At 54.5% G+C, this 21073-nt stretch overlaps 9 protein-coding genes across 9 annotated transcripts; 4 read left to right on the top strand and 5 right to left on the bottom strand.

Annotated features, from left to right (window-relative positions):
* Window positions 1-9: 9 nt before the first annotated feature.
* On the bottom strand, window positions 10-1799 carry BJX68DRAFT_272702 (putative extracellular exo-polygalacturonase; the record flags this gene model as incomplete). The annotated part of the gene is made up of 7 exons (XM_071047260.1): window positions 10-51; window positions 126-200; window positions 300-401; window positions 482-670; window positions 754-914; window positions 1004-1429; window positions 1487-1799. 7 exons carry the CDS (start codon window positions 1797-1799, stop codon window positions 10-12), a joined length of 1308 nt encoding a protein of 435 aa, XP_070892908.1.
* A 444-nt stretch (window positions 1800-2243) lies between these two features.
* On the bottom strand, window positions 2244-3361 carry BJX68DRAFT_249123 (mitochondrial pyruvate carrier family protein). The gene is made up of 4 exons (XM_071042053.1): window positions 3035-3361; window positions 2958-2973; window positions 2707-2843; window positions 2244-2649 (listed from the first exon to the last, which is right to left on the bottom strand). The coding sequence occupies exons 1-4, from the start codon at window positions 3217-3219 to the stop codon at window positions 2463-2465; spliced, it is 525 nt and encodes a 174-aa protein (XP_070892907.1). The 5' UTR covers window positions 3220-3361; the 3' UTR covers window positions 2244-2462.
* Window positions 3362-3415: 54 nt separating this feature from the next.
* BJX68DRAFT_249119 (L51/S25/CI-B8 domain-containing protein) lies at window positions 3416-4110 on the top strand. The gene is made up of 4 exons (XM_071042052.1): window positions 3416-3641; window positions 3696-3802; window positions 3865-3897; window positions 3958-4110. The coding sequence occupies exons 1-4, from the start codon at window positions 3556-3558 to the stop codon at window positions 4014-4016; spliced, it is 285 nt and encodes a 94-aa protein (XP_070892906.1). The 5' UTR covers window positions 3416-3555; the 3' UTR covers window positions 4017-4110.
* Window positions 4111-5760, bottom strand: BJX68DRAFT_249112 (DODA-type extradiol aromatic ring-opening family dioxygenase). Its single transcript, XM_071042051.1, has 4 exons — window positions 5229-5760; window positions 4980-5152; window positions 4732-4892; window positions 4111-4669 (listed from the first exon to the last, which is right to left on the bottom strand). The coding sequence occupies exons 1-4, from the start codon at window positions 5553-5555 to the stop codon at window positions 4209-4211; spliced, it is 1122 nt and encodes a 373-aa protein (XP_070892905.1). The 5' UTR covers window positions 5556-5760; the 3' UTR covers window positions 4111-4208.
* A 2031-nt stretch (window positions 5761-7791) lies between these two features.
* Window positions 7792-9850, bottom strand: BJX68DRAFT_214015 (sugar porter family MFS transporter). Its single transcript, XM_071037771.1, has 4 exons — window positions 9501-9850; window positions 8644-9438; window positions 8360-8591; window positions 7792-8310 (listed from the first exon to the last, which is right to left on the bottom strand). Exons 1-4 carry the CDS (start codon window positions 9666-9668, stop codon window positions 7907-7909), a joined length of 1599 nt encoding a protein of 532 aa, XP_070892904.1. The 5' UTR covers window positions 9669-9850; the 3' UTR covers window positions 7792-7906.
* A 1074-nt stretch (window positions 9851-10924) lies between these two features.
* Window positions 10925-12719, top strand: BJX68DRAFT_249104 (uncharacterized protein). The gene has a single exon (XM_071042050.1). It carries the CDS (start codon window positions 11455-11457, stop codon window positions 12166-12168), a length of 714 nt encoding a protein of 237 aa, XP_070892903.1. The 5' UTR covers window positions 10925-11454; the 3' UTR covers window positions 12169-12719.
* A 481-nt stretch (window positions 12720-13200) lies between these two features.
* Window positions 13201-15137, top strand: BJX68DRAFT_279866 (SDR family NAD(P)-dependent oxidoreductase). The gene is made up of 3 exons (XM_071048821.1): window positions 13201-13375; window positions 13472-14242; window positions 14398-15137. Exons 1-3 carry the CDS (start codon window positions 13300-13302, stop codon window positions 14598-14600), a joined length of 1050 nt encoding a protein of 349 aa, XP_070892902.1. The 5' UTR covers window positions 13201-13299; the 3' UTR covers window positions 14601-15137.
* Window positions 15138-15667: 530 nt separating this feature from the next.
* Window positions 15668-17494, top strand: BJX68DRAFT_272696 (uncharacterized protein; the record flags this gene model as incomplete). Its single annotated transcript, XM_071047259.1, has 1 exon — window positions 15668-17494. One exon carries the CDS (start codon window positions 15668-15670, stop codon window positions 17492-17494), a length of 1827 nt encoding a protein of 608 aa, XP_070892901.1.
* Window positions 17495-18144: 650 nt separating this feature from the next.
* On the bottom strand, window positions 18145-20216 carry BJX68DRAFT_279863 (uncharacterized protein; the record flags this gene model as incomplete). The annotated part of the gene is made up of 4 exons (XM_071048820.1): window positions 18145-18271; window positions 18340-19218; window positions 19305-19916; window positions 19990-20216. 4 exons carry the CDS (start codon window positions 20214-20216, stop codon window positions 18145-18147), a joined length of 1845 nt encoding a protein of 614 aa, XP_070892900.1.
* Between the last annotated feature and the right edge of the window lie 857 nt (window positions 20217-21073).

Below are 21073 nucleotides of genomic sequence, written 5' to 3'. Positions count from 1 at the left end.
ACTTTCCAACTACCCAGATGTACAGTTCACCTGCAACAAACTCTCATCAACCTATCCCAGCATCATACTCGTTAGCATCAATCCCACGAACCAGTCGGATCAGAATCAGAGAGGAAACCACTTACATTCGTACAAACAAACTCATTCGTCCCACTGGGACTAAGCACATCGATGTTCTCAGCATAGATATTCGAGCAGACCTAGAGTTGTCGGTTAGTGATCTGGCCCTTTTGTTTGCCTCGCTTCCAATGTTGTTCAAGGAAGCGCGACATAATAGGGAACGGACGGGGAAGACATACATCCGGACTCGAACAGACAATTGTTCCCACATTCGGATCATGCTTATCCGAGGTCGTCCCAAAGAGGTTCCGGAAGTGCACGTCGGAGATTGTGAGGTTGCTCTATACGGTTCCATTAGCACGTCACCACTCCACGACGGCTATCCAAAAGCAAAATTGAGGGTGAGGGTGAGGCAACGAACCGGATACTCGTTACACAGCGTCAAATTCTTCTGCCCATAGCACTGCGTGACCTCGATCGCCCAGTCGACGTTCTCGACATACATGGTGTCGTACGTGATGTTGGAGACGGAGCCTGAGCCGCCGCCGCCCTGCAGGTCCTCGGACATGGCGGACGAGACGCCGGGCCAGACCTTGATACGGGCCATGTCCTGTACTCGCTTGTTAGTTGTGGTTCTGGAGGGAAGGAGGGAAGAGAAGGGTTGGGAAAGGAAAGGGAGGTGTGGCGACGTACAGAAGCATTGTACATGGAGATATTGTAGACAAGGATGTTCTTGACGATGTCGACCTCGCCGACGTACTGGCCCAGCGAACCAACAGAGATACCGTGGGAGCCGTTGCAGTGCAGGTTCTGGACGAGGATGTCGGTGCTGTTTGGTTTGAAGGAGACGCAGTCTGTTCATCGCTTCATCAGTCCACTTTCACCACCCAAGAAATAACAGGATAGGGAGAGGAGGAGGAGGAGGACGGAAAGGGCAACGCACCATCCCCATTGTTGATAACCGAATTCTGAATAACAATATTCCTCGACCGATACGTATCCCACCCATCCGTATTCTTCGCCTCATGCTCACTACTGCTATACCCGGAGATATCAATCCCGTCAAAGAGGACATCCGACGAGTTCGCAACGAGCTGGTACCACTGCGGCGAGTACCGCAGCTTCAAGGGCCCAATCGTCCCGCCATGCAATCCAATAACCCCGAACAGGATTGGGCGAAGGATGAGCGGGTCCTCCGCGTACAGGTCGTACCACACCTGCCCGTTCCCGTCGAGGGTGCCCCCGCCGTAGACGTTGACGTCTTCGCCGCCGAGGTTGAAGAAGGTCGTGGCGTTTTGGAATGTGTGCTTGAACGAGTTGGCTTGCCAGTAGTCTGTGTCTGGGGTGAAGGTTATGCGGCCGAGGATTTCTTGTTCCAAGTATTAGCTTGTCCATCCCTACCACATATTCAAGGGAAAAGTCATACCCAAATCAACATTCTTGAGAAAAGTAAGATCCAGCGCCGTGCCAATGGTATACTCCTTATCGGCATCGAAGACGACCTTGCCGCCCCGGTTACACTTGTTCAATGCTGAGAGGATGAACTTCGAGTCGTCGCGCGAGCTGTCGCCGTGGCTGCGAACGTGGCAGACTTTCTTCCTCGGGTGGCTGTGGGGGAGAGGTCGGAAGGGAGGCTTGGGGCCCACGGCGTCGTTGCGCGCGCGTGTGAAGTGGCCGTCGACTGCTGTGCCTAGACTGAGTAGGCTCACCGTCGAGGTGAGGATGTGGGAGAACTTCATTGTTCGGCAGGGCGGGAATTGACACGGCCTGAAGCTGGAATGTTGAGCTGCGCTGCTGGATGGAAAGTGTGGGGATGCAATGCGCCTTTTATATTGCTTCTGCTGGTGCTCCTCCTCTTCCTCCTAGTCAATTGTGCTGCAGCTGCACCATCTCGCAGTACGTAACCGGCGGAGAAATCACCCCCTCATCCGTACTCATTTTATCCGGGGAAAATAGCCAAATCCTCCTCGGTGCCAAAGAGTGTGGGGATTCAAGCTCAGAAGGAAGCTTGGAATTGGTTGTCAAGAAAATGGGGATGGGTTGTAGGAGCTTAGCTGGTCTTTGCTGGACTGTGATAGGAGGGATAATTATGCTCGAAATACCCCGGACGCAGCGGAGAATTCCCCAATGTGTACGCTTTGGGTAGAGAATTGGATGATCGGCGCGCTGAATGTCCGGTTGGTTGGTAATCTACCTGCGACTGCTAACTAGTGTTGGTGCTGCTGTTGGTATGAGTAGGTACGTTGGCCGGGTGGGCCGCCCTATACGGAGTACAATCTAGATGGCTGATAGATACTATGGGTACTCAAGAACAGCTCGCAAAGAGTTATATCACCGCACAAGTCGCAGATAAAGATGGTGAATATATTGACATTGTATACCTCGCACTCTACATCGTACATCTAAGTGTGCTTCTTCACAGCCTCCACAGCATCCTTAGCAACAGCCTTTGCCGAGTCCGCAATCTCGTGCTCTAGATCCTTAGCGGCCTCTTTTGCCGAGCCGCCTTCCAGGCTGCGGCGGTAGTTGAAGATACGCGTGACCTGGACGACACCAACGCATCCGAGGAAGAAGTTTACGGCGGCGAGGCTGACACGATTAGTAACATGCCCGCGAGGGGGGGGGTTGAGGTCGAATAGCACGTACAGGTAGTTCTTGGGCTTGATGATCAAGCACCAGCGGGTCCAGATGGCGCCGGTGGCCGTGAGAGCACCGTTTTGCGTCAGGGAGAGCTTCTCGGCGGGGCGCTGGAAGTCGGAGATACCGGCGATGACGAGAGCCCACTATCCGTTCATCAGTATTGTCCAGGTGGTCTTGTATTCATTCCAATTTGTTGTCCACGCGGTCCATCCAATCGATATCTTCGAGCGTGTTTAATCGGAGTCTGGCAAACGTACCTTCATAACGGGGGCCCTAAGAGTCGGTCGTTAGCACATATCCCCACCAAACGATCAATTGAATCTCGAGAGCATACCAGAAATGCACCGTCTTCAGCCCAACAGGGCTGTTCCACATGCGCTGGAAGGTGCTCTGCTGCTCAGCAGCAGCGGCATCCGAACTCTGAAAGCGGCGACCGTATCCCCCCGGCCGGCGGAAAGCGCTGCGGAAGGCCGCGCGCGAGTTTTGGAAGAAGCGAAGACCAACGCGAGACGTCGACATGGTGAGTGGAGTGGAGAGAGGGACGAGACAAAGTCGGAGTTGTGACGACGGTGACGAAGCAAGCTTTCTTGTTATCAGTCAGAGCCGACGTCGGCGGCTTTGTTCCTCCGCCCGGAGTTTGTCGAGGCGGCGCGGCTGTTGCCGGCTGAGGTAAGCGGTGAACCGCGACTGACAATCCCGCTTGACCACATTGGTTCGTTGCTGCAAAACGACGGGACTTGACCTCGACTGAACCACCAAGCTTCACGCTGCGATCCCAATAAAGTGGCATTGAGTGCCTGGGCTGTTGATTCTTCTTTCTGTGTGCTTTTTGAATTCGGTTGAGATCCCGCCGCCATGTCCTCCAAATACGTTTTCACAAAGGGCCTCAAGGAGCTGCGGTTCCTCTTTTGCCAGACCTCTGAGCACAGCGCTGCGACACGGTGAGTTATTCTTTTTCTTGCTTCGAAAGAAGGCTGGCTAATTGATTTGTTTAGGTCCTTCCTCCTCCGCGCCTATCCCACCATGAAGAAGCACAACCCGCACACCCCGATCCTCGTCCGCGAGGCCTCCGGCACCCTTCCACGTGTCTACGCTCGATACGGTACGTCTGACAAAGCAATTCGAGTTATACGTGTAAAGGAGGCTAATAAGCGACTGCGATAGGTTTCGGAAAGGAAACGGAGGAGGCTCTGAGCGGTAAATGCCCCTCCCCCGATCGGACACAACGTGAGAAATGCATCGCTAATCATCGGTTAGGCCTTTCGGATCAGCAGATTGAAGAAAAGATTACGCAATTGGTCAAGGCATCCTCATAAATAGAATCGACGCGTCGTCTGTCATGTACCGCACCGGCTGTCGCCACTGTATCTATACTATATCCGAATGAATCCGTTGGCCGTCTTTACAAGGGAATGATAATATGATGCGATACCTTGAATATTTACATTGCTATGCTATATATGGATCAAATGGTTGACAGGAGATGGTCGGTTGTTGATGGCTAACGGTCACAGCGCGCTGGCATTGGCGACCTCGCCGAATCTAAACTGCGCCCAGCTCATGCTCCCCTCTTTCAGCGTGAACAGCCGCTTCCCTAGATCATCCCCGGCAGCGCCCGCCCCCACGTGGATAGGCAGGAGGTGGTCAAAGGTCGGGTGCGCCTGTCGGGCATCTCCGCGCTTCAGCAACTCGGTAAGAGCCTGCGCCCTCTCCGTCGGCGAAGTCGTCACAGCATCCTTTAGCGCCTCGTCGAAACTGACGGTATACGGCATCGGCCGTGGGTTCCCAAAGGTGAATCGCAGATCCCGCAGGTTGTGCACGGCCATGCCGGATACGATGATAAGGATGTTTTCCTCGCGGAGTTTCTGGACCGCCTTTCCGAGTCGGAAATGCTGCATGGGATCTTCGCTGTTGAACAGGGAGACCTGCACGATCGGGACATTTAACGGATTGGACTCGGGTTCAAATGCTGCGTGGTCGAGGTTAGCAATCATTCTCGTTCTGTTGCATCTGAACAGGTTGGCGACATACCGCACTTGAAACTGGCCCAGACACCATGGTCCAGCCCCCTCTTGACACCCTCAGCCTTGATCCCCGCCTCCTTGAACGCATCAAGCACCTTGGTCGCAACCTCTTTGCTGCCGACGTTGGGATACTTTTCCTCGTAGTAATGGCTTGGGAAGCCGTAGAAGCTGGCAATGGCAATCGTCAATAAACTGTCTTTCACAGCCACCCTACCCCGAAACCAAAACTCAATTTCGCGAATGTTTTTTACTCACTCGTAAATCAACTCGGTCATCTCCGCCGTATTCACCTGCACCGTATCGCGGCCCGCCTGCCAATGCGCCGAAAACACCACGACGGCCCGCGGCTTGACCTTGGTCGTGATCTCGCGCCCGATCTTGCCCAGCTCCTTGTAAGCCGGGTGATCGACGTCGTACATGATGTTTGGCTAGAAAGCAGTAACAACAAAGTCAGTCGGGTATCTCTAACATGCATAACCAGATCATGGGCCGAGCAATACGTACCCCACCATGGCTGAGGAAATACACCGGGGTCCTCATATTATCTCCCTGAATCCGTACGTCTCGCGCGCTACGCGTAGTATCAAGCCCAGCAACGGAACCCAGCTGCCGACGGGCCCAGGACGTGGGGACGAAGCGTCGAAGCCCGAACAGATTGGCGGTAGGGGTGCTGTGCTCGCTGTCGGTCGCTGTAACCCCGAAGCCGAAGATGAGAGCTAGCGAGATTGCGACTGCTAGGGTTAGGATAGAGAGCAGGGGTATAGACGATCTCTCGGTGTCGGTGTCGCGGTGTGGTGGTGGTGGTGTTGGTGTTGGTGCAGAAGAAGGCATATATATGGTAACCTTGAAGCCGTCACAGGTGAGAGGGAAAGCGAAGGATCTACTAAATACATATATGTACCTCCCGTCCTGGATGCCGAAAAACGTCCAATGTGATTGGTGGACAGTGACTCTGGGAGGAAAAGCTGCAGCCGGAACCACATATATAGTTCCAGTTCCTGAAGTTTCTTCTCTAGCAGGGAATTGTCATCAATTGTCAGACGATTCGGATTTGGCTGGTTCGTGGATTCCTGGACGGCTTCACATTTGTCACAGAGCGGAATGTGCGGAATTGCTCCCTGCATTAGTCATCTGATCCATGAGCCTCAACAGTCAACTTTCGACATCCCCACAACAACCACTTGAACGATCCTGTGATTAGTAGTTGCTTGGGAGCATCAGGCCTCACGACGGAGAAAATCCTCGTCAATGCGCTCATGTCATTGATAGAGCCTTCAAGGCCTGGGAAGCTAGAATCCTGCCTGCTCTCACGGGGCGGACCACACTCGACGTCCAGAGCTCCGTCCACGTTGTCAACCACCGTGCAAACAAACAAGCATCCACGACACCAGCACCAGCAAGAGCACCAGAAACTGGAGTCCACTTGCCCCAAGACCCAGAGCAATCCTGCCAGCTGCGACTGCACGCCTCGGCTTCACCCGCAGATGTTACCCCCGGCGGAGTAGGTATGCATCCCATACTATACGGCGGGGCCATGGCATCGATGGTGTGGCATGGTGTTAACCACCTGCAACACGCTAATTCTGCGGTTTCGGACTCGGGCGGGTGTGCATGTCACAGGTTCTGGTCGAGAGCCCCCTCTCTTTTCGCCGGGGAAGAGGTTAGTTAGGTCTTTCCATATATGACCTGAGCACCTGCCATTGAAACGTCGCGGGATGAAGCCTTTTGGGGTTCCGTTTCAATCTGGGTTATACCCCGTGCTGTCACTGCTGGTTGAGACAGTGCTAGACAGATCAATCCCGTGCCAATCGTGGCAGAGACTGTTCTACTACGTGGTAGAATTGAGGTGGTTCGGTTATTGCACCACCTCGTTTAGGCATTGAAGCAGTTCAGACCTTTCGAGGAGAACCACGGTAGTAGCTATGTTGAACCCGTCGGGGGCTTTCCTCTCAATGATAGCAAGTCTCGTCCCCTCTCGTCTCGGATCAAGATGCGGATGAGGATGAGGATGAGACCGCGACGCGTGCACGGCGCAAATCACTAGAGCCTTCACCCCGGCAAACCAACGTATATAAAGATTGCCTACCAGGCCCCGGGCCTGCCGGGACATATCTTTGCAAGGGATAGCTAGACCAGGAGAGCAGCCCCTGGCCGTTTACGCAAGGAGATCCCTGCTTGCAGGCATCTGTCAACTAGAGCAATACTAGGCAGTACTGACTGTGCAGAGGATCAACAGGTCGCAAATCAATGCGTGTCCTGCCCTACCATATATGCGTACCAACCAGACCAGACCAAAGCAGACCCGTCTTACCCGTCTGCGCGAGACAAGGACATCGTAATGGATAGATAGATAGGGGCATGAGGTGGTACATAGGCAGGCCGGTGCTTGGTTCTTCGAGCGATCGATCGATCCCTCACCGAAATTGCTCCTGCGCACAATGTATGGATATCTATTTGTTTATCAGCATCCGAGTGGGCTCGGTTTCAGCCCTGTACATTAGAAGGGCTCTAAACCGCCTCTCGACCTTGTATACCCTCCCTCGGCTTCGCTATCCCATCCCATCCGCAGCCGCCTGGCCACCGAGGCAGACTCGCAAGCTCTGCCGTCCTATACAGTAACCTGGTTGGACGCCCGTTCCACCACTCCACAAAGGCACGTCATCTTCCGAATAAACGGTGCTAGCTCTGTGGCTCGTGTGTGGCACGGACAAGTCTTTGACTAGATGTGCTTATACTGACAGGGCGCGAAGCAAGATGGCTTCAGTTGGTGTCCTGGACTTGGTCTGTGCCTTGTAAATGATGCATGGCAAGAAAATCAAGGTCTGCAGCAAGGCCTTTAGACTCTATCACCATGGCCAATGGCAATTGCTGGATCGTATTGATTTTGGCTGTGCAGAGTTTAGAAAGAAGACCAGTCAAACCAATGCGATGGTGGGTACGTCAAGACATTAAGGTTCTACCAGGACATCTACCGCGACACGAAGAGTCTACTGGACAAAAGATTTACCAAGATGGAATAGAGTATAAATTAATTCATTCAGCATGAAGCATCAGCATGGTCAGACATGATGGACATGATACATGGCTATGGTATATGTGATATCCTGATAGGTGAAATCAAGACTGTATTAAACTAAAAACCACATTCGACGCGCGAATGGGACAGGTAATTGTCCGGACATCTAAACCTTGTCGGCAACGTCCTCGACGTTGGTGGCAACGCTCTTGTCCGTGAGGCCCATCTCGGCAGCAAAGGTGCCGTGAGGCTTCCACTTGGCAGAAGTGCGGGGGGTGGTCTCCTCCATCATCTTGTCGACCTGCTCGAGGGTGAGACCCTTGGTCTCGGGGATCAGGAAGTAGGTGTAGACGAAAGCGCAGGCGCACAGAGAGCCCCAGATGAAGAAGACACGCGACTTGAGGTTGCCCTTGTCAGAGTCGACCATGTAAGGAGTGATGACGGCGATGATGCAGTTCCAGAGCCAGTTGGAGGCAGTGGAGAGAGCGACACCGCGCGAACGGATGGGAAGAGGGTAAATTTCGCCAATAACGACCCAAGCGCCCGGACCCCAGGTGGAGGCAAAGAAGACTGCAGGGCGGTTAGTCTAGTTCGTGATCAAGAATGGAGGAGTACATACAGATGTAGATACAGATGAAGGAGATCTGAGCCTTGACGGTGTTTTGGTTGTCACCGTCAACGACACCGGCGATGGCGACAATGAACTGGCAGACAACCATGCCGAGGGCACCCCAGAGAAGGAGCGGGCGACGACCGATCTTCTCCATGGTCCAGAAAGAGATGGGGGTGGAGAAGACGTTGACGATGGTGGTGATCATGCTGATCAGGAAGGGGTCGCTGATTGTGCCAAGCTGTGCCACGGGTTAGCAAAAGCGGATGTTCAAACAAACGAAGGATACATACGTTGGTGAAGAAGGTGGTTCCAAAGTAGAAGACAAAGTTGACACCGGTCCACTGCTGCATCATCTGAAGAGAGGTACCGAGAATGGTGCGGCGCAGGTTGCTGTTGGGGGACCAGAGGCTTCCAGTGAAGCAGTTGGCCCAGGACTGGAAGTAACCACCCTGGGGGATGATGGTCATCTCATACTCGTTGTTGGCGACAATCTCAGCGAGCTCCTCCTTGACATAGTCCGAGTCGGTGGGCTGATCACGGACGCGACCAAGCACCTCGGCGGCCTTGGAGAGATCGCCCTTGCGGACGAAGTAACGGGGAGACTCGGGAAGGAAGAAGAGACCAATAGCAAGGATGATGGCCCAGATGAGCTGGATGGCGATGGGAATGCGGTACGAGCCAGAGTCGGTGCGGTTCTCAGTGCCATAGTCGACGCAGGAGGCAGTCATGAGACCAATGGTGACACAGAACTGGTATCCAGAGACGATGGCACCACGGACCTTGCGGGGAGCGATTTCGGACATGTACAGAATAATAATGGCCGAGACGAAACCAACACCGAAACCAGCAATCAGACGGCCAACAACGAGGAGAGCGACAGTGGTAGAGGCGACCTGCAGGGCAACACCCACCATGAAGATACCGCAACCGCTGATGATGGTAGTACGACGACCGAACCAATCGGCAAGATCACCGGCAATGATGGCACCGAAAAAGGTACCGGCAGAGAGAATCGAAGTGATGAGAGACTTGTTGGAGGAAGAGATGACATAGCCTGCCGGGTCGTCGACGTAGTCGGATTTGACCTGCAAGAAGATGAGGGGTCAGCCTGGGAGTAACACAGGGAGCGCACTGGCAGCGGACGAACCTTGCCCGAGAATTCGTGAATGAAATAGTCCATGGCCATGACGCCGTTGATGTAACCCGAATCGTAACCAAAGAAGATACCACCAAAGGCAGCGAAAGCGCACATCAAGTACGTCTTCCAGGTGACAGGGGCCTCGACCCTGGCACCGGCAACAACACCATCGGCCATGATGAATGAAGCAAAAGTCTAAGCAAGTCTAAGCAAAGCAGTGCCTTCTATGACAGAAGAGAAGATGGAGAGGGATCGTCGAGAGTCGAGAGTTGGCGGAGGGACGATCTCGAGAGAAGAGGGGATGAGCAGAGAAAGAAAAGAAAGGAGGGGAAGTGCAGAGACTTTATAGCCCGTGCGAGGAGATGCGTGCAAAAGACAAACCCCCGACGAGTGGATATTTTTTTTTGCTGGACGCGGCTTCCCCATGGCAGCAGCAGACATGAATCAGAGCATCGGATGAGCCGTTGAGGAGCGCAGGCCGGGTCCCCGGGAATCGCCCACGGGGAATGCACCTGACAATTTCGGCTCCACGGCCTCACGACTCACGGCAAGCGCGAGCTGACCAGGCTGGGTTTTTCGCGCCGTCGCTGAATTAGCGGAGCCCCCACTGGGACCAGAGTGGATGGTTTGCCTTCAGGTTTCTGCTGGAACTGGGGCCTTGGAAGCGAGACACCCTCGTCCTGCGGAAACGCGGAGGAGAGGCCAGATTTGGACGACATGACCAATCGAATCGGCGCGCACGAGCCTTTGGTCTGCGCTGATAGGTTACATGCACATGGAAATCAGACACAGCACAGGCTGACTATTGCGCGGGCTGACGGCGCATGGAAGGGCGAAGGAATCAGAGGTGAAGGTGGCGCAAGACAAGCTAAACAGCGCTGGCCATACAGACACTCGGCCCAGCGCCGAAGTCACACTCGGAACGGAGTCCAAACGACGCCAAAAGACTCGCTCAAGGCCAAGAGTTGCAGTCTACACTGATTGGCCAGACCAGACAGGGGGCGGAAAACGAGCCAACCACGTGGTGGACAGCCTCTGCCCTTGGATTCCTCCTGAATCGACTCGGGGCTCGCCGGATCGTGGCCGGCTTGATGCATGGCTGCTCTTTGTTGGCGACCAAATTCTCGCTGCTATTCGGTCCTGGTCGACGTGGTCCACGAAATGGACCCTCTCTTAATGGGCTCGCTATACGAGCCTGCCTGTTTCCGGCAGTGGATGCTACCCTCGCTAACACTGGCCATTGATGTAACCCTGCCAATAACCCCGAGTAATCAAACCAGCAGAATAATAATTGCCACAGTCCGTGTCCAGTGTTCCAGAATTAGCTGAACCGAGGGTTCGCTCGGGCCTGGCCGAATCTAGAGAGGCACGTGAGCCTGTCAACTGAGTCTGGTTTCACTCGACGCCTCTGCCACCAGAATCTGCACCTCACGAGACAAGCAAAAGGCTACTGGATTATGCAATGCTTAGTGGCACTCAAAGCCCTCGGCATGCGGCAACTCGTGGTGTTCTTCAGAGCCGACGACAAGCCGGCAGGAGCTGCCAGCCGCTTGGCGTGCTGGACAAGTCGGTCTTGGCGACCGGGGGAGAGCAAAACAAGATCGCACAAGACGAGTCCTGAGCGCCCCTTCTGTCATGGCAGGGGACCTTTTTCCATGCACGTCTTGATTGCAATTCAAACTAAATCAGGTAGCGAATCCATCGCAACCAACAGGACAAAACCCCGACAGCTGGTTCGCCAGCGCCACCAGGCCAGCCCGCCAGCCTGTCAAGTTGCGGGGAACTCCAGAGAAAAGTCTTGCTCCCCACGGGTTTCGCCCATTCGCCAAATCTCCGATCTCATCTCACTCCCGGTGAGTCCTTTGCGTTAGCAGCGCCCGACTCGCCCTCGGTCTGGGGTCAGCAAGAATGCGGGATAATGGATTCCTCCAGATTATAGGCGCACAGTAATCTCACCCTTGACATGAAACTGCAGTCTGCCAGGGCACAAAACACCGCTGCTTACGACCCGTCGACCATGCCACCGCGAAGCCAGCGCCAGCTCGCCGCCGCCGATTCGCCCATTTTTCCGTGTCTAGTAAATCTAGTGCCTCGTAATTTCCGTGCTCCACTTGCAGAGAATTCTGCTGGGCTCGACTCGACAAGACTGGTTCCCCGGATAAACATTTCTATTCGCAGGTGGACTGACTCGGCCGCTCGCCCAAACATCACCGTCAGCAGCGACAATGTCTGTGCCACCGAAGCGAGGATTGGGGTTCCACGATTCTTCGAGAACACGCTGTGCAACTCTAGAATCTCGATTTTCGGATCCTCGCATGTGGTTGACATTCCTCCTCCCGCTCGACGATCTGAAACTCTCCTAGCGAAACCCAGTCTCGACTCATCACTCGGGAGTTCTTCGGGAAAACAAAAGTCGGATCTCTTCCGAGTTTTCACACTTCTCTCTCCAACGGCCTCCGACCTCGACAGTCTCGCCGTCTCGGGAGGCAGAACTCGGGAGCTAAGACTTCAGAGAACTGGGTCTGCGGCCAGGACAGTTGGCAGGAATGCCGTGGTGCTCCTTGATTTGAGGATCCGTAATCGATCTGTCATCCCGATGTTTGCTGTTCGCTGTCCGGGAAATCTCCAGGTCCCGGAGTCTCTCCTAGATGCCGGGTCCTCAGTCCAAAAGACTTGAGGTTGGAGATGTCGCTGCCCATGAGTCATGTTGTCATTCATGAAGTGCTCAAGCAACCACTACTGCTTACAAACAGGGTCTAAACGCTTAACGCCTTCTTCTGCTTTGCAGGACGAAGCTAGAGCGCAACCCGAGTCAGTTTGCGCACTAATCTAACCATCTTCCCCAGTAAAGCCAATGGGACGGGACGTGGAGCCTTGGCAAGCCAGGTATGTAAGTTGCTTACGAAGGATGGCAGGGAGGTCAAAGCCCAGACCACAGATGCATCAACCAAGCCCGGTATCGTCTCTGTGCATACTCGCTCAGCATACACTGGACATCTTCGAGGAGCGCTGGCCCATGCCAGGTGCACCCCACCGATGATTCCATGAACTGTATCAAGTAGCCATTGTTATCGCTCTCGAGTCTCGTCCTTTTCTTTTAAGCTGTCCACAGCCTGTCGTGGCTCCTCGGCGGCTGCTGACACCCGCATTTCCGCGGGCATATAGTCAACTCGGCTATATGGGCTTGATTAATTAAAGTAGCCGGTGCCAACTCCCTGAACTGGCAAGCAAGACCGCTAGTATACAAACGGGACTCCATTCTTGCATCCATGTGCGAGTTATGGAAGCGCTGAATCGTAACCGAAACCCAGAGAAAAAGATTATCATCAAGACACTATCTCCGCAAAATCCGGGGTAAAACTCTCTGTCGGAATTTGATGACAGGGCCTACTTTTATCGCACCGCTTGAGCAGCTTAGAATCAGATCAAAAGTCTTCTGTCATAATGAGTCAGCGACAGCGTCTTGGAATCCGGGATTAAGTTTTGGCTCTCAGTAGGTGTCAGCTGGAATCCCGGGGTAGAAGGATCTTTGACGGGATTCGATGACAGGGCTCATGGTGTTTTTATCGCACCCTCTCAGCGTATGAGAACTCCGTTTGGGCTCTTCCTCGTCATAATGACTGTAGTAGCTCAGAGTCCACGAGATTCGGGGATAGGACGCTGCTGGCGCTTGGGTGTCAGCTGAAATCCGGGGCTCAAACAATATATATAGTTTCACCATAGGTTTGCATAGTACCTACATGCACCCACAACGCAGCGACAATCAGACCCATCAAACGCTCCCTTTATAGCCTGCTGATCTCTTGCAATGTCCTCCTCCTTCGACATCAACACCCTCTTCGGAGTCAAAGATCTTGTCGCTGTTGTAACCGGTGGCGGCTCAGGTGCGTCCATTGTCAGCCCTTACCTGCCCAACCACGACGCCGCTCAGCAACTCGCCTCATCAACACCATATATAAATATCTCTAACCCGTCTCCAGGCCTCGGCAGTGTAATATCCCGCGCCCTCGCCACAAACGGCGCGAAACGAGTCTACATCCTCGGCCGACGGCTCAACGCACTGCACGAAACCGCCTCGACACACCCAGAGATCATCGTCCCCATCGTCGCAGATGTCACGGACCCGACCTCTCTAACCGCCGCAGCAGACCGGATCCGAGAGGAGATTGGGTATGTGGATTTCTTGGTTGCGGGGGCGGGGATGGTTTATCTACACCCGCCGGCGGCGCCGGCGCCGGGTCCAGCTCCAGCTCCCACTACTAGTACTGCGGATGCGAGTGACGGCTCTGGTGATGGTGCTGGCCAAGGCACGGGAGGCCTCTCCCTCTCCTCGGGCAAAATCCAAGTCGGGCGCACCCTCCCCCCGTCTCCAACAGCGCCGCAAGTCGAGTCCTTCCTCCTCGCCACAACCCCCGACGAATTCCTAACGAGCTACCGCGTCAACACCATGGGCGTATTCTACACAATCGCCGCATTCACCTCGCTCCTCGACGCAGGTAACAACCGACAGGGGGAGCACGACCCCGTCTGCGCGTCCGCCACGACACAAAGAGAACAGAAGGAACCGACAGCAATAAACGTGCAGCGCAAAAGCCACGTCGTGGCTATCGCCAGCGTCTCCGGGCAGAATAACAACGCCACGGGTGGCTGTGCGTATGGGATGTCCAAGGCCGCGGTCATCCAGCTTATGGGCCAGATGATGCGTGTTTTGGCGCCGTTGGGGATCCGGGTGAATACGTTGTCGCCGGGGGGTTTGTTGCCTTTTTCTTTTCTTTTTCTTCTCTTTCCCTTTCTACACTCTTTCTATCGCTGCTGAGCCTCTTTACGCTCTCTTTCTGGAATGAGTGCGCTGTTTATATTTTTTTTTTTCTGGGATTCGTGCTAACAAACTTTGGTTCCGGTGTAGTCTTCCCGAGTAACCTCGCCGGAACGCCCGCAAACTACGCCATGACGGCCGAGGGCACGTTTCCGACGGAACTGATCCCGCTTCGCCGCGCAGGAACAGATCAGGAGATGGCGGGAACGATCTTGTATCTTGCTAGTCGTGCCGGTGGGTATGTCAATGGGCATGTGCTTGTCGTTGATGGCGGGAATCTGGGGTATCGGTAGGGGTTTATTAAGTTCTTTGTTCTCGGCAGGGTGGCAGTGGATGAAAAGAGGCGAGAGGGATTCAAGATGTTGCCAGTGGTATGGTAGTTCAAGAATCCAGCAGCAACAGTGATGGATCTTGGCGAGATGAGGCTACTTGATAGTAATGCCGAGTTACTTTGGAAATCCTCAAGCATTGAGCCTTGAATCACACATCTCCTTTCCATATGGAGAGCCAAGAGCCAGAGCATAAACCTTGGGGAGTTCCACTATGGCTGAAGTCTCGTGAACCGAGATAAAGGCGTCCTTTTGTTATATCGGAGCCAGATCTATCCTCGGGTATTTAACAAAGAGCGGCCGCGATCTATGTTGCTGCCAGAAAAGAATGCGGCGGGCAGACTTGGTTGACAAAGGATCTATTCCAAGGTTGAACAATGTTCGTTCCTCTTTGTTACGCGATCGACTCGAAACGATTCAAGGAATTTGGCTGACCAAAGACTGGTTCTTCGGCTCAGCCCCTTCGTGTCTGGAACGTTGTCTTTGTTACACCTCACCAAAGGAGACTTGAAGATTCCTGTGAGATCGTGCATTTGTGGACGGTAATAGAGTTATGAGTGATCTTGACTCTCTTGACGGTGTATCCTGCTGTGGGTGTGTAGTATCTGGAGCTCCGCTGATTGATACTGTTTGGGAAAGAGTGCTAATGACCCCCGGATAAACCTCGCCACTCTCCCTCGATCTCTCCTTTACTGACATCGGCTGTGAACCTGCATGCACCTCTACCAACGACTCTGTATCGTGAATCCCGAAGCAACTATTGTCCGCTTGACAAGGGATTTGAGTAGAGTGTCTGCCCTGAAACAGCAGTTGAAAGACGCGCCAGATTCTTCGGATATGGCTGGATACACAACGGTTTTTCGGCCTGTTATTTTTAACCATCTCCAAAGAAACTATTTTGATACCCCCGTCACAACGACGACCAGCGTGACGGCCGTGATGCATACTTATTCGGATTGCTGGCCTCATCGGCCTCTTGAGACTCGAGAAACTACACTTGAACATATCGTCATACATCAATACACTTCGCCATGGCCCTGGACATGGACATCGACCCCCCAACCTACCAATTCGGTAACCTCCCCAAACTGCCCCTCGAGGTCCTCGACCAGATCAACGAGTACATCACCGGCGGCAACCCCCACAAGCCCTACTACTTTGGCTCTGTCGACCCGGCCCTCTGCTGCGTCAACTCGCTCTGGAACCGCATCTTCACCCCACTCCTCTACACGCAGTTCAGCTACCACGGCAACATCAACAACGTCTGGTCCCTCTGGGGCTTCCTGCGCACCCTCTCCGAGCGGCCCGATCTCGCCGCCCAGGTCAACGAGCTCACCATCACGACATGGGACATCTACGAGCCATTTGTACCAGAGGACATGGCGTGGGAATCGAACTTTATCTCGCAATGCTCCCACCTCTTTCTTGCCGAGGCTGAATCCTCGCAGGGGGGTTTGCGCGCGTACCTCACGCAGGCGGGGCATATCCGCGCCGCGTACAGAGAGCACATGAAGGCGTGGCATGCGAATGCGCACTACATGTGGAATCAGCAATGGATCGCGCCTTTGCTCCTCGCCTTTGCGATGCCGCAGATGCCAAATACGCTGCCGGACAGTATCCTCACCAACGCAGATCGCACGCTGTACAATGGGCAAATGCATACGGGCTACCAGGGACCCCTCGCGGCACTGACTGTCGCGCTCTGCCCGAACCTGCGCCGCCTGAACATGGACCTGTGGGACCTCGGCCAGGATCTCTGGTTCAGCCGCGTCCTGGGGTATGCGACGGGTCGCAACCCCGTCCCGCCTGCCCTGGCAAATCACCGGCCCATGCAGAACCTCGAGGTCGTCCGCCTCGCCGCGCGCATGATCAAGCCAATCGGCTCCCCGGTCCAGCGCGGCTCTGCGGACATTGCGGATTTCTACAAGTTACCCGCCATCCGCGAGCTCACCTGGTTGAACTCGGTGATGCCGAGACTCTACGACCCCCCGAAGCCAGGCACGGAAACCACCAGCCCCATCCAAAGCTTGACCATAACCGGCGACATACGGCCGGGGCCCCAGATCCCCTCGCTGCTCCCCTGGATGCAGAACCTTCGCCAATTGTCGCTCAAATTGACCGGCCGGTACATGCAGACCATCCACGACCCCACAGAGGGACCCATCCTCTGGTCCTGGCTCTGGAAGCGGCTCTACGCTTTCAAAGACCAGCTCGAGTTCCTCGATCTGTACCAGCGCCCGTTCCCGCTTACCGGGAGTGAGCCCTTTGTCTTTGAGACGATGGTCAAGGGTGGGAAGGATGGCAAGGGCGGAAAGGATGGGAAGGAGATGGTGGAGATGGACGGCTTTTGTCCGCCGCTTGCCGAGTTTACCAAACTCGTGCAGTTGAATATCACCCCGCTGGGCCTGTACGGATACAACTGCCAGCATGCCGAGGGGAAGAGATTCCGCGCACACCTGCCCCCCAAACTCATCTCCCTCGGCCTGTATACCGACGACGACGGCTACTGGGTGGAGACATACATGCCGTTACTCGCAACCGAACTCGAAAACATCGCACTCGGGAGCTCCGAGGTCGAGGGCGGGACGCTGAAAGCAATCGTCGTCGACGATCCCAAGAGCGGAGAAAACATCCCCAGCGGCAAATTGCAGGCTGCGGCGCGGCGGCTGGGCATGTTCTACAGTGGGGAGGCGCGGACCTTCCTGTTCTTTGCGGGGGCGGAGACCATTTGGGGGGATATGAATGATGACGTGTATCGGAAGATCGTTTTGGAGAGTGGTGGCGAGGAGAGGCAGCCAAAGCGGGTGATTCCCAAGGGGATGGTTGTGCATGATGTCAGGGGGGTGTTGAGGTTTTGATACATGGATTGTTGATTTGCCTTTTTTTTCATTTTGTCATGGTTCTGTTGGCGTTGATGAAAATATACTAGTCTGGTTGGAGTTAGAGTTGATCTCTTGATAATATAGATGCATATAGATGTGATGTTTTCAAGGTAATACCAAACCTGGTCTCACCTACTATTTGCCCGTAGTCTACTATAGCTATTCCGATGACATGTCCAGGACTGCGAATGAGAAACCAACCTCACTCAAGGAGGGCAGATTAGCATGACCTTGGCACTAACCTTGATCAAATTAATCTCCAAGAGTTATCCCCAATTGCTTGTTACCACCAAGAAAAGAACAGCCGCGTAGATCGATCTGCTCTGGAAAACCCCTTCCATCACTGTGTGGCGTACTACCATCCCCAAGATGGTCAAACTGTACCATTTCGCGAGCCATTGATTCCGCTCGCCATGCGCATGGCCGTTGGAAACATGTCTACGCCAGACTGAACTGTACTCTACATGAAGAGCATGTTGATGTGCCCCAAGTTCGGGTCATCTCTGATGGTATACGTCTCAGCGATGTATACGAGTAGTAATACCAGATAGACTCGTCAAATCATAGCATTGAATAAAACATCCTGAACGTAATCTTGCTACAAGAATAACGATACCAGTGGAGCCCTAGTTGGCAGCAGCGGCAACCGTCGCGCGCGCGCTCTTTGCACCCCGCTGCCATGGCGAGTACACGGTTGTCTCGGACTGCGACTGCGGGACCGAGGCGTACTTCTTCCGACGATAGACGAACCACCTAGAAGACATTATCTAGTCAGTAAAATGTCCTTGCTGCAGCTATATGATGGTCGAGGGTAGACATACCAAACCCCAGCAGCCACACCGATCAAAACTGGCGCACCCAACCCCACACTCAGCCCGATAATCAGCTTCTCGTCATTCCCACTTCCATCACCATCACCATCATCCATGTCCTCGTCCCCGCTCGAGTTTCCACTCACCCCCGCATCCCCCGTCTCCCTCGGCGGCACATACGAAACTGGCGGCCCACTAACCGCCGGGAGCTTGCGCACATTGGCTCCAAACGGAATCGCCTCAGAAAGCGTACTAAACGTCTTCTCCGGAAAGCTCGGGGTAACCCCCGACTCAACGGTGACCACCGCCGTCATCGTGCGCTCCGTCGCTGTCGTCGTCTGCAGCGATGCCGGACAGATCGCCTGCCCAGTCTCCCGGCATCCGACCACCGTGTATTTTGTCGAGCTTGTGAGTGTGGTTGTGGTCAATTCTTCATGGGTCTCGTTGTTGTTTCTCTGGCGCTCTTCGAGGAGGCCTTGCGTCGGACTCGGCGAAGCAGCAGAAGTGATGGTGGTGCTGCTCTTCTCCCCGGCACAAACACTCGCCAACGTCGTATACCAGATGGGCACAGTCGTGGTCGGCGCCGGGCCCCAATTATACGTATCCACAGCAACTGTCGCGCCCGCCGCAGCGCCCACGGCAAGCGTATACGCGGCAACAGCCTCGAGCGCACACTCCGCCTCGTCATCTGTGGTTGCATCGACGCTGAGATGCAGGTCTGCGACGTACGCAAAGACCTCCGCGCTAACACCTGTGCTGAAGTCGATCCCTGGGATGTTGTCGAGCGTCGCGAGCTCAAAGCCGATGCTTGCGGTGATTTGGAGCAGGGCGCGGAGACTTCCGGCGCCGGTTATTGTTACCGGAAGGAATTCGAGGAGGCCGCCGGGGCTGCGAGCGAGTATTTAGTAACCATTCATTTCTCTCTTAGTCCCAGAGCATTTAGGTGAATGGGTAGAAGGGTAGGTAGAACTCACAGCGTAACCCCCCCGACATCTTCATCAAAGAGCGCAAAATCGAGCAGGAGGCCCTGATCAAGTTTCACATGGAACCCCGAAGAGATGTCAATCTCGGCCTCGGCGATAAGCACCAGGTCAACCTTGAACAGCGCACCGGCCTCGAGCCCCGGAATCTTGATCCCGGCTACACTCTGCGACGTGAAGAGATTGAGCGTGTACGTTGCGCCCGCAGACAAGATCACGTCGAGCTCGAGGTACAGCTCGAGATCCGTAAACTCGAACTGCGCATGGACGTCGGGGAGCCCCTCTGTGTCGTTGAGATTGAATTCCAGATTGAGGGTTGGCCAGGCGGGGAGGTCAATGCCGTCGAAATCAAAGTCGGTTACTGCGTCCAGGACCTGGTCGGTTGTGTTGGTTACGAAGTCGGACAGTTCCCCAAGGACTAGGGAGGTCATGTCCAAGACTTCCTCGCTGAGGCTCGAGACTGCGTCGGTCACATTGAAGTCGTTGGTGATGTTGACCGTCCCCGTCACGGAGCCGTTGATGTAGCATGCTGTGCATGTGACTGTCAGGGCGCCTTCAAGGTCAAGGGATTGTTCGGTTCCCGTTGAGTTGTTTGTTGTCGATGAGCTGGTGCTGCGATCAGATACCTTATCAGTAGGTTACTTTGGAGAGCGAGGGGATGGAATCTTGGTGGACGTACCCAATTCCAAGCGAGAACAGCGTCGCATCGGCCCAGCTCTTCGTTAGATGGGTCTGATTGAGTGTATACGTCGTTCCCGCCGCAGAATTCAGCGCGCGTTTAACAGCGACAGCCGTATCATCTGCTGCACGCACAGTCCGCAAGGGGGGATACCCGACAGCAGAAGCAGAAGCAGAAGCTGCACCGAGCAACTGCCCCGCAAGCAAGAAAAAGATACATGGACCCATCATGACCGTAGTAAATCGAGTATCTAGCTCACTCTGGAATCTGAAATCCGCGCTGACATCTCACCCACTCGCTTCCTGGGGCAGAAGCGCGCAGATAAAATACCCCGTCGCAGAAACCCAGCCTTGCTGTGCCGCAGACTACGGTGCGGCGAGCTCACCAAAAGAGGACTAGGATGTGTCTTAGCCTGTGTTATGTACGCGACATCGATGAGAAATTGTGTGACGCTACTGCAGCTCTTCTGACTCGGTCCCAGTCCTCGGCCTTGTCTTCCTGCAAGGCGTTGGGGGCGGAATTTGGATTTATGGGGCGGGCCTGTTGCTGTTGTGATTACGAGGGATTGCTCCGTGCGAGAGGCTCATGTTAATTTTGGATTGTACGTATGACCCTCAAGTGATAATGCGCACTTTTAAACCATCTCCATCGCCCCAAAGTCGAGAGAAAATGGGCGAGGCCGCGTAGTGGTTTTGAGATTGTAATCTGCGCCGCAGCCTTGGCGGCTGAGGAGCGGTTCGTCTCACGTTCACCCCAAAGTCTATCTTTGACTCGCGCTAGCCGGGGGTCTCAGGTAAATTGGTTCGTTTCAAACGTTATCTCTTTGTCTCGACTGTGTCAGGGGCTGAGCACGGGGGGGCACTGCTGGCTGTGGACAAAATCTTGTGAACAGACCCCTGAGAGTCAATGAGTCAGTCTTTAGTCCATCTGTTCTAGAGGACGGTATTATCTCGAGACAACAGTATCTCCAGGTGGAGTGGACCTCCCGACCCGTGCGGCGCGCCCCGAGGAGTGGATCCGACAGCCTGGGCGGGTGTGTCTGAGGCCAATAAAATGACAATTATTAATGAGGCGTGTGGGCAAC

This window comes from Aspergillus pseudodeflectus, assembly GCF_044049435.1.
Source record: "Aspergillus pseudodeflectus strain CBS 756.74 chromosome Unknown BJX68scaffold_87, whole genome shotgun sequence".
Classification (NCBI taxonomy): domain Eukaryota; kingdom Fungi; phylum Ascomycota; class Eurotiomycetes; order Eurotiales; family Aspergillaceae; genus Aspergillus; species Aspergillus pseudodeflectus.
This window is presented reverse-complemented; position numbering and strand designations above follow the sequence as displayed.

What these genes read in the sequence shown, in the direction of transcription:
- BJX68DRAFT_249123 (XM_071042053.1), bottom strand. Translation starts at nt 3,219, where the DNA reads ATGTCGACGTCTCGCGTTGGTCTTCGCTTCTTCCAAAACTCGCGCGCG. An exon ending in ATCAAGCCCAAGAACTACCT is followed by an intron (nt 2,650 to 2,706) that starts GTACGTGCTATT and finishes TAATCGTGTCAG; the next exon opens with CCTCGCCGCCGTAAACTTCT.
- BJX68DRAFT_249119 (XM_071042052.1), top strand. Translation starts at nt 3,556, where the DNA reads ATGTCCTCCAAATACGTTTTCACAAAGGGCCTCAAGGAGCTGCGGTTC. An exon ending in ACGTGTCTACGCTCGATACG is followed by an intron (nt 3,803 to 3,864) that starts GTACGTCTGACA and finishes CGACTGCGATAG; the next exon opens with GTTTCGGAAAGGAAACGGAG. An exon ending in AACGGAGGAGGCTCTGAGCG is followed by an intron (nt 3,898 to 3,957) that starts GTAAATGCCCCT and finishes ATCATCGGTTAG; the next exon opens with GCCTTTCGGATCAGCAGATT.
- BJX68DRAFT_249112 (XM_071042051.1), bottom strand. Translation starts at nt 5,555, where the DNA reads ATGCCTTCTTCTGCACCAACACCAACACCACCACCACCACACCGCGAC. An exon ending in ATGACCGAGTTGATTTACGA is followed by an intron (nt 4,893 to 4,979) that starts GTGAGTAAAAAA and finishes TGCCATTGCCAG; the next exon opens with CTTCTACGGCTTCCCAAGCC. An exon ending in CTGGGCCAGTTTCAAGTGCG is followed by an intron (nt 4,670 to 4,731) that starts GTATGTCGCCAA and finishes TCGACCACGCAG; the next exon opens with CATTTGAACCCGAGTCCAAT.
- BJX68DRAFT_214015 (XM_071037771.1), bottom strand. Translation starts at nt 9,668, where the DNA reads ATGGCCGATGGTGTTGTTGCCGGTGCCAGGGTCGAGGCCCCTGTCACC. An exon ending in TTCACGAATTCTCGGGCAAG is followed by an intron (nt 9,439 to 9,500) that starts GTTCGTCCGCTG and finishes ATCTTCTTGCAG; the next exon opens with GTCAAATCCGACTACGTCGA. An exon ending in GAACCACCTTCTTCACCAAC is followed by an intron (nt 8,592 to 8,643) that starts GTATGTATCCTT and finishes CCCGTGGCACAG; the next exon opens with CTTGGCACAATCAGCGACCC.
- BJX68DRAFT_249104 (XM_071042050.1), top strand. Translation starts at nt 11,455, where the DNA reads ATGAAACTGCAGTCTGCCAGGGCACAAAACACCGCTGCTTACGACCCG.
- BJX68DRAFT_279866 (XM_071048821.1), top strand. Translation starts at nt 13,300, where the DNA reads ATGTCCTCCTCCTTCGACATCAACACCCTCTTCGGAGTCAAAGATCTT. An exon ending in TGTAACCGGTGGCGGCTCAG is followed by an intron (nt 13,376 to 13,471) that starts GTGCGTCCATTG and finishes ACCCGTCTCCAG; the next exon opens with GCCTCGGCAGTGTAATATCC. An exon ending in GAATACGTTGTCGCCGGGGG is followed by an intron (nt 14,243 to 14,397) that starts GTTTGTTGCCTT and finishes GTTCCGGTGTAG; the next exon opens with TCTTCCCGAGTAACCTCGCC.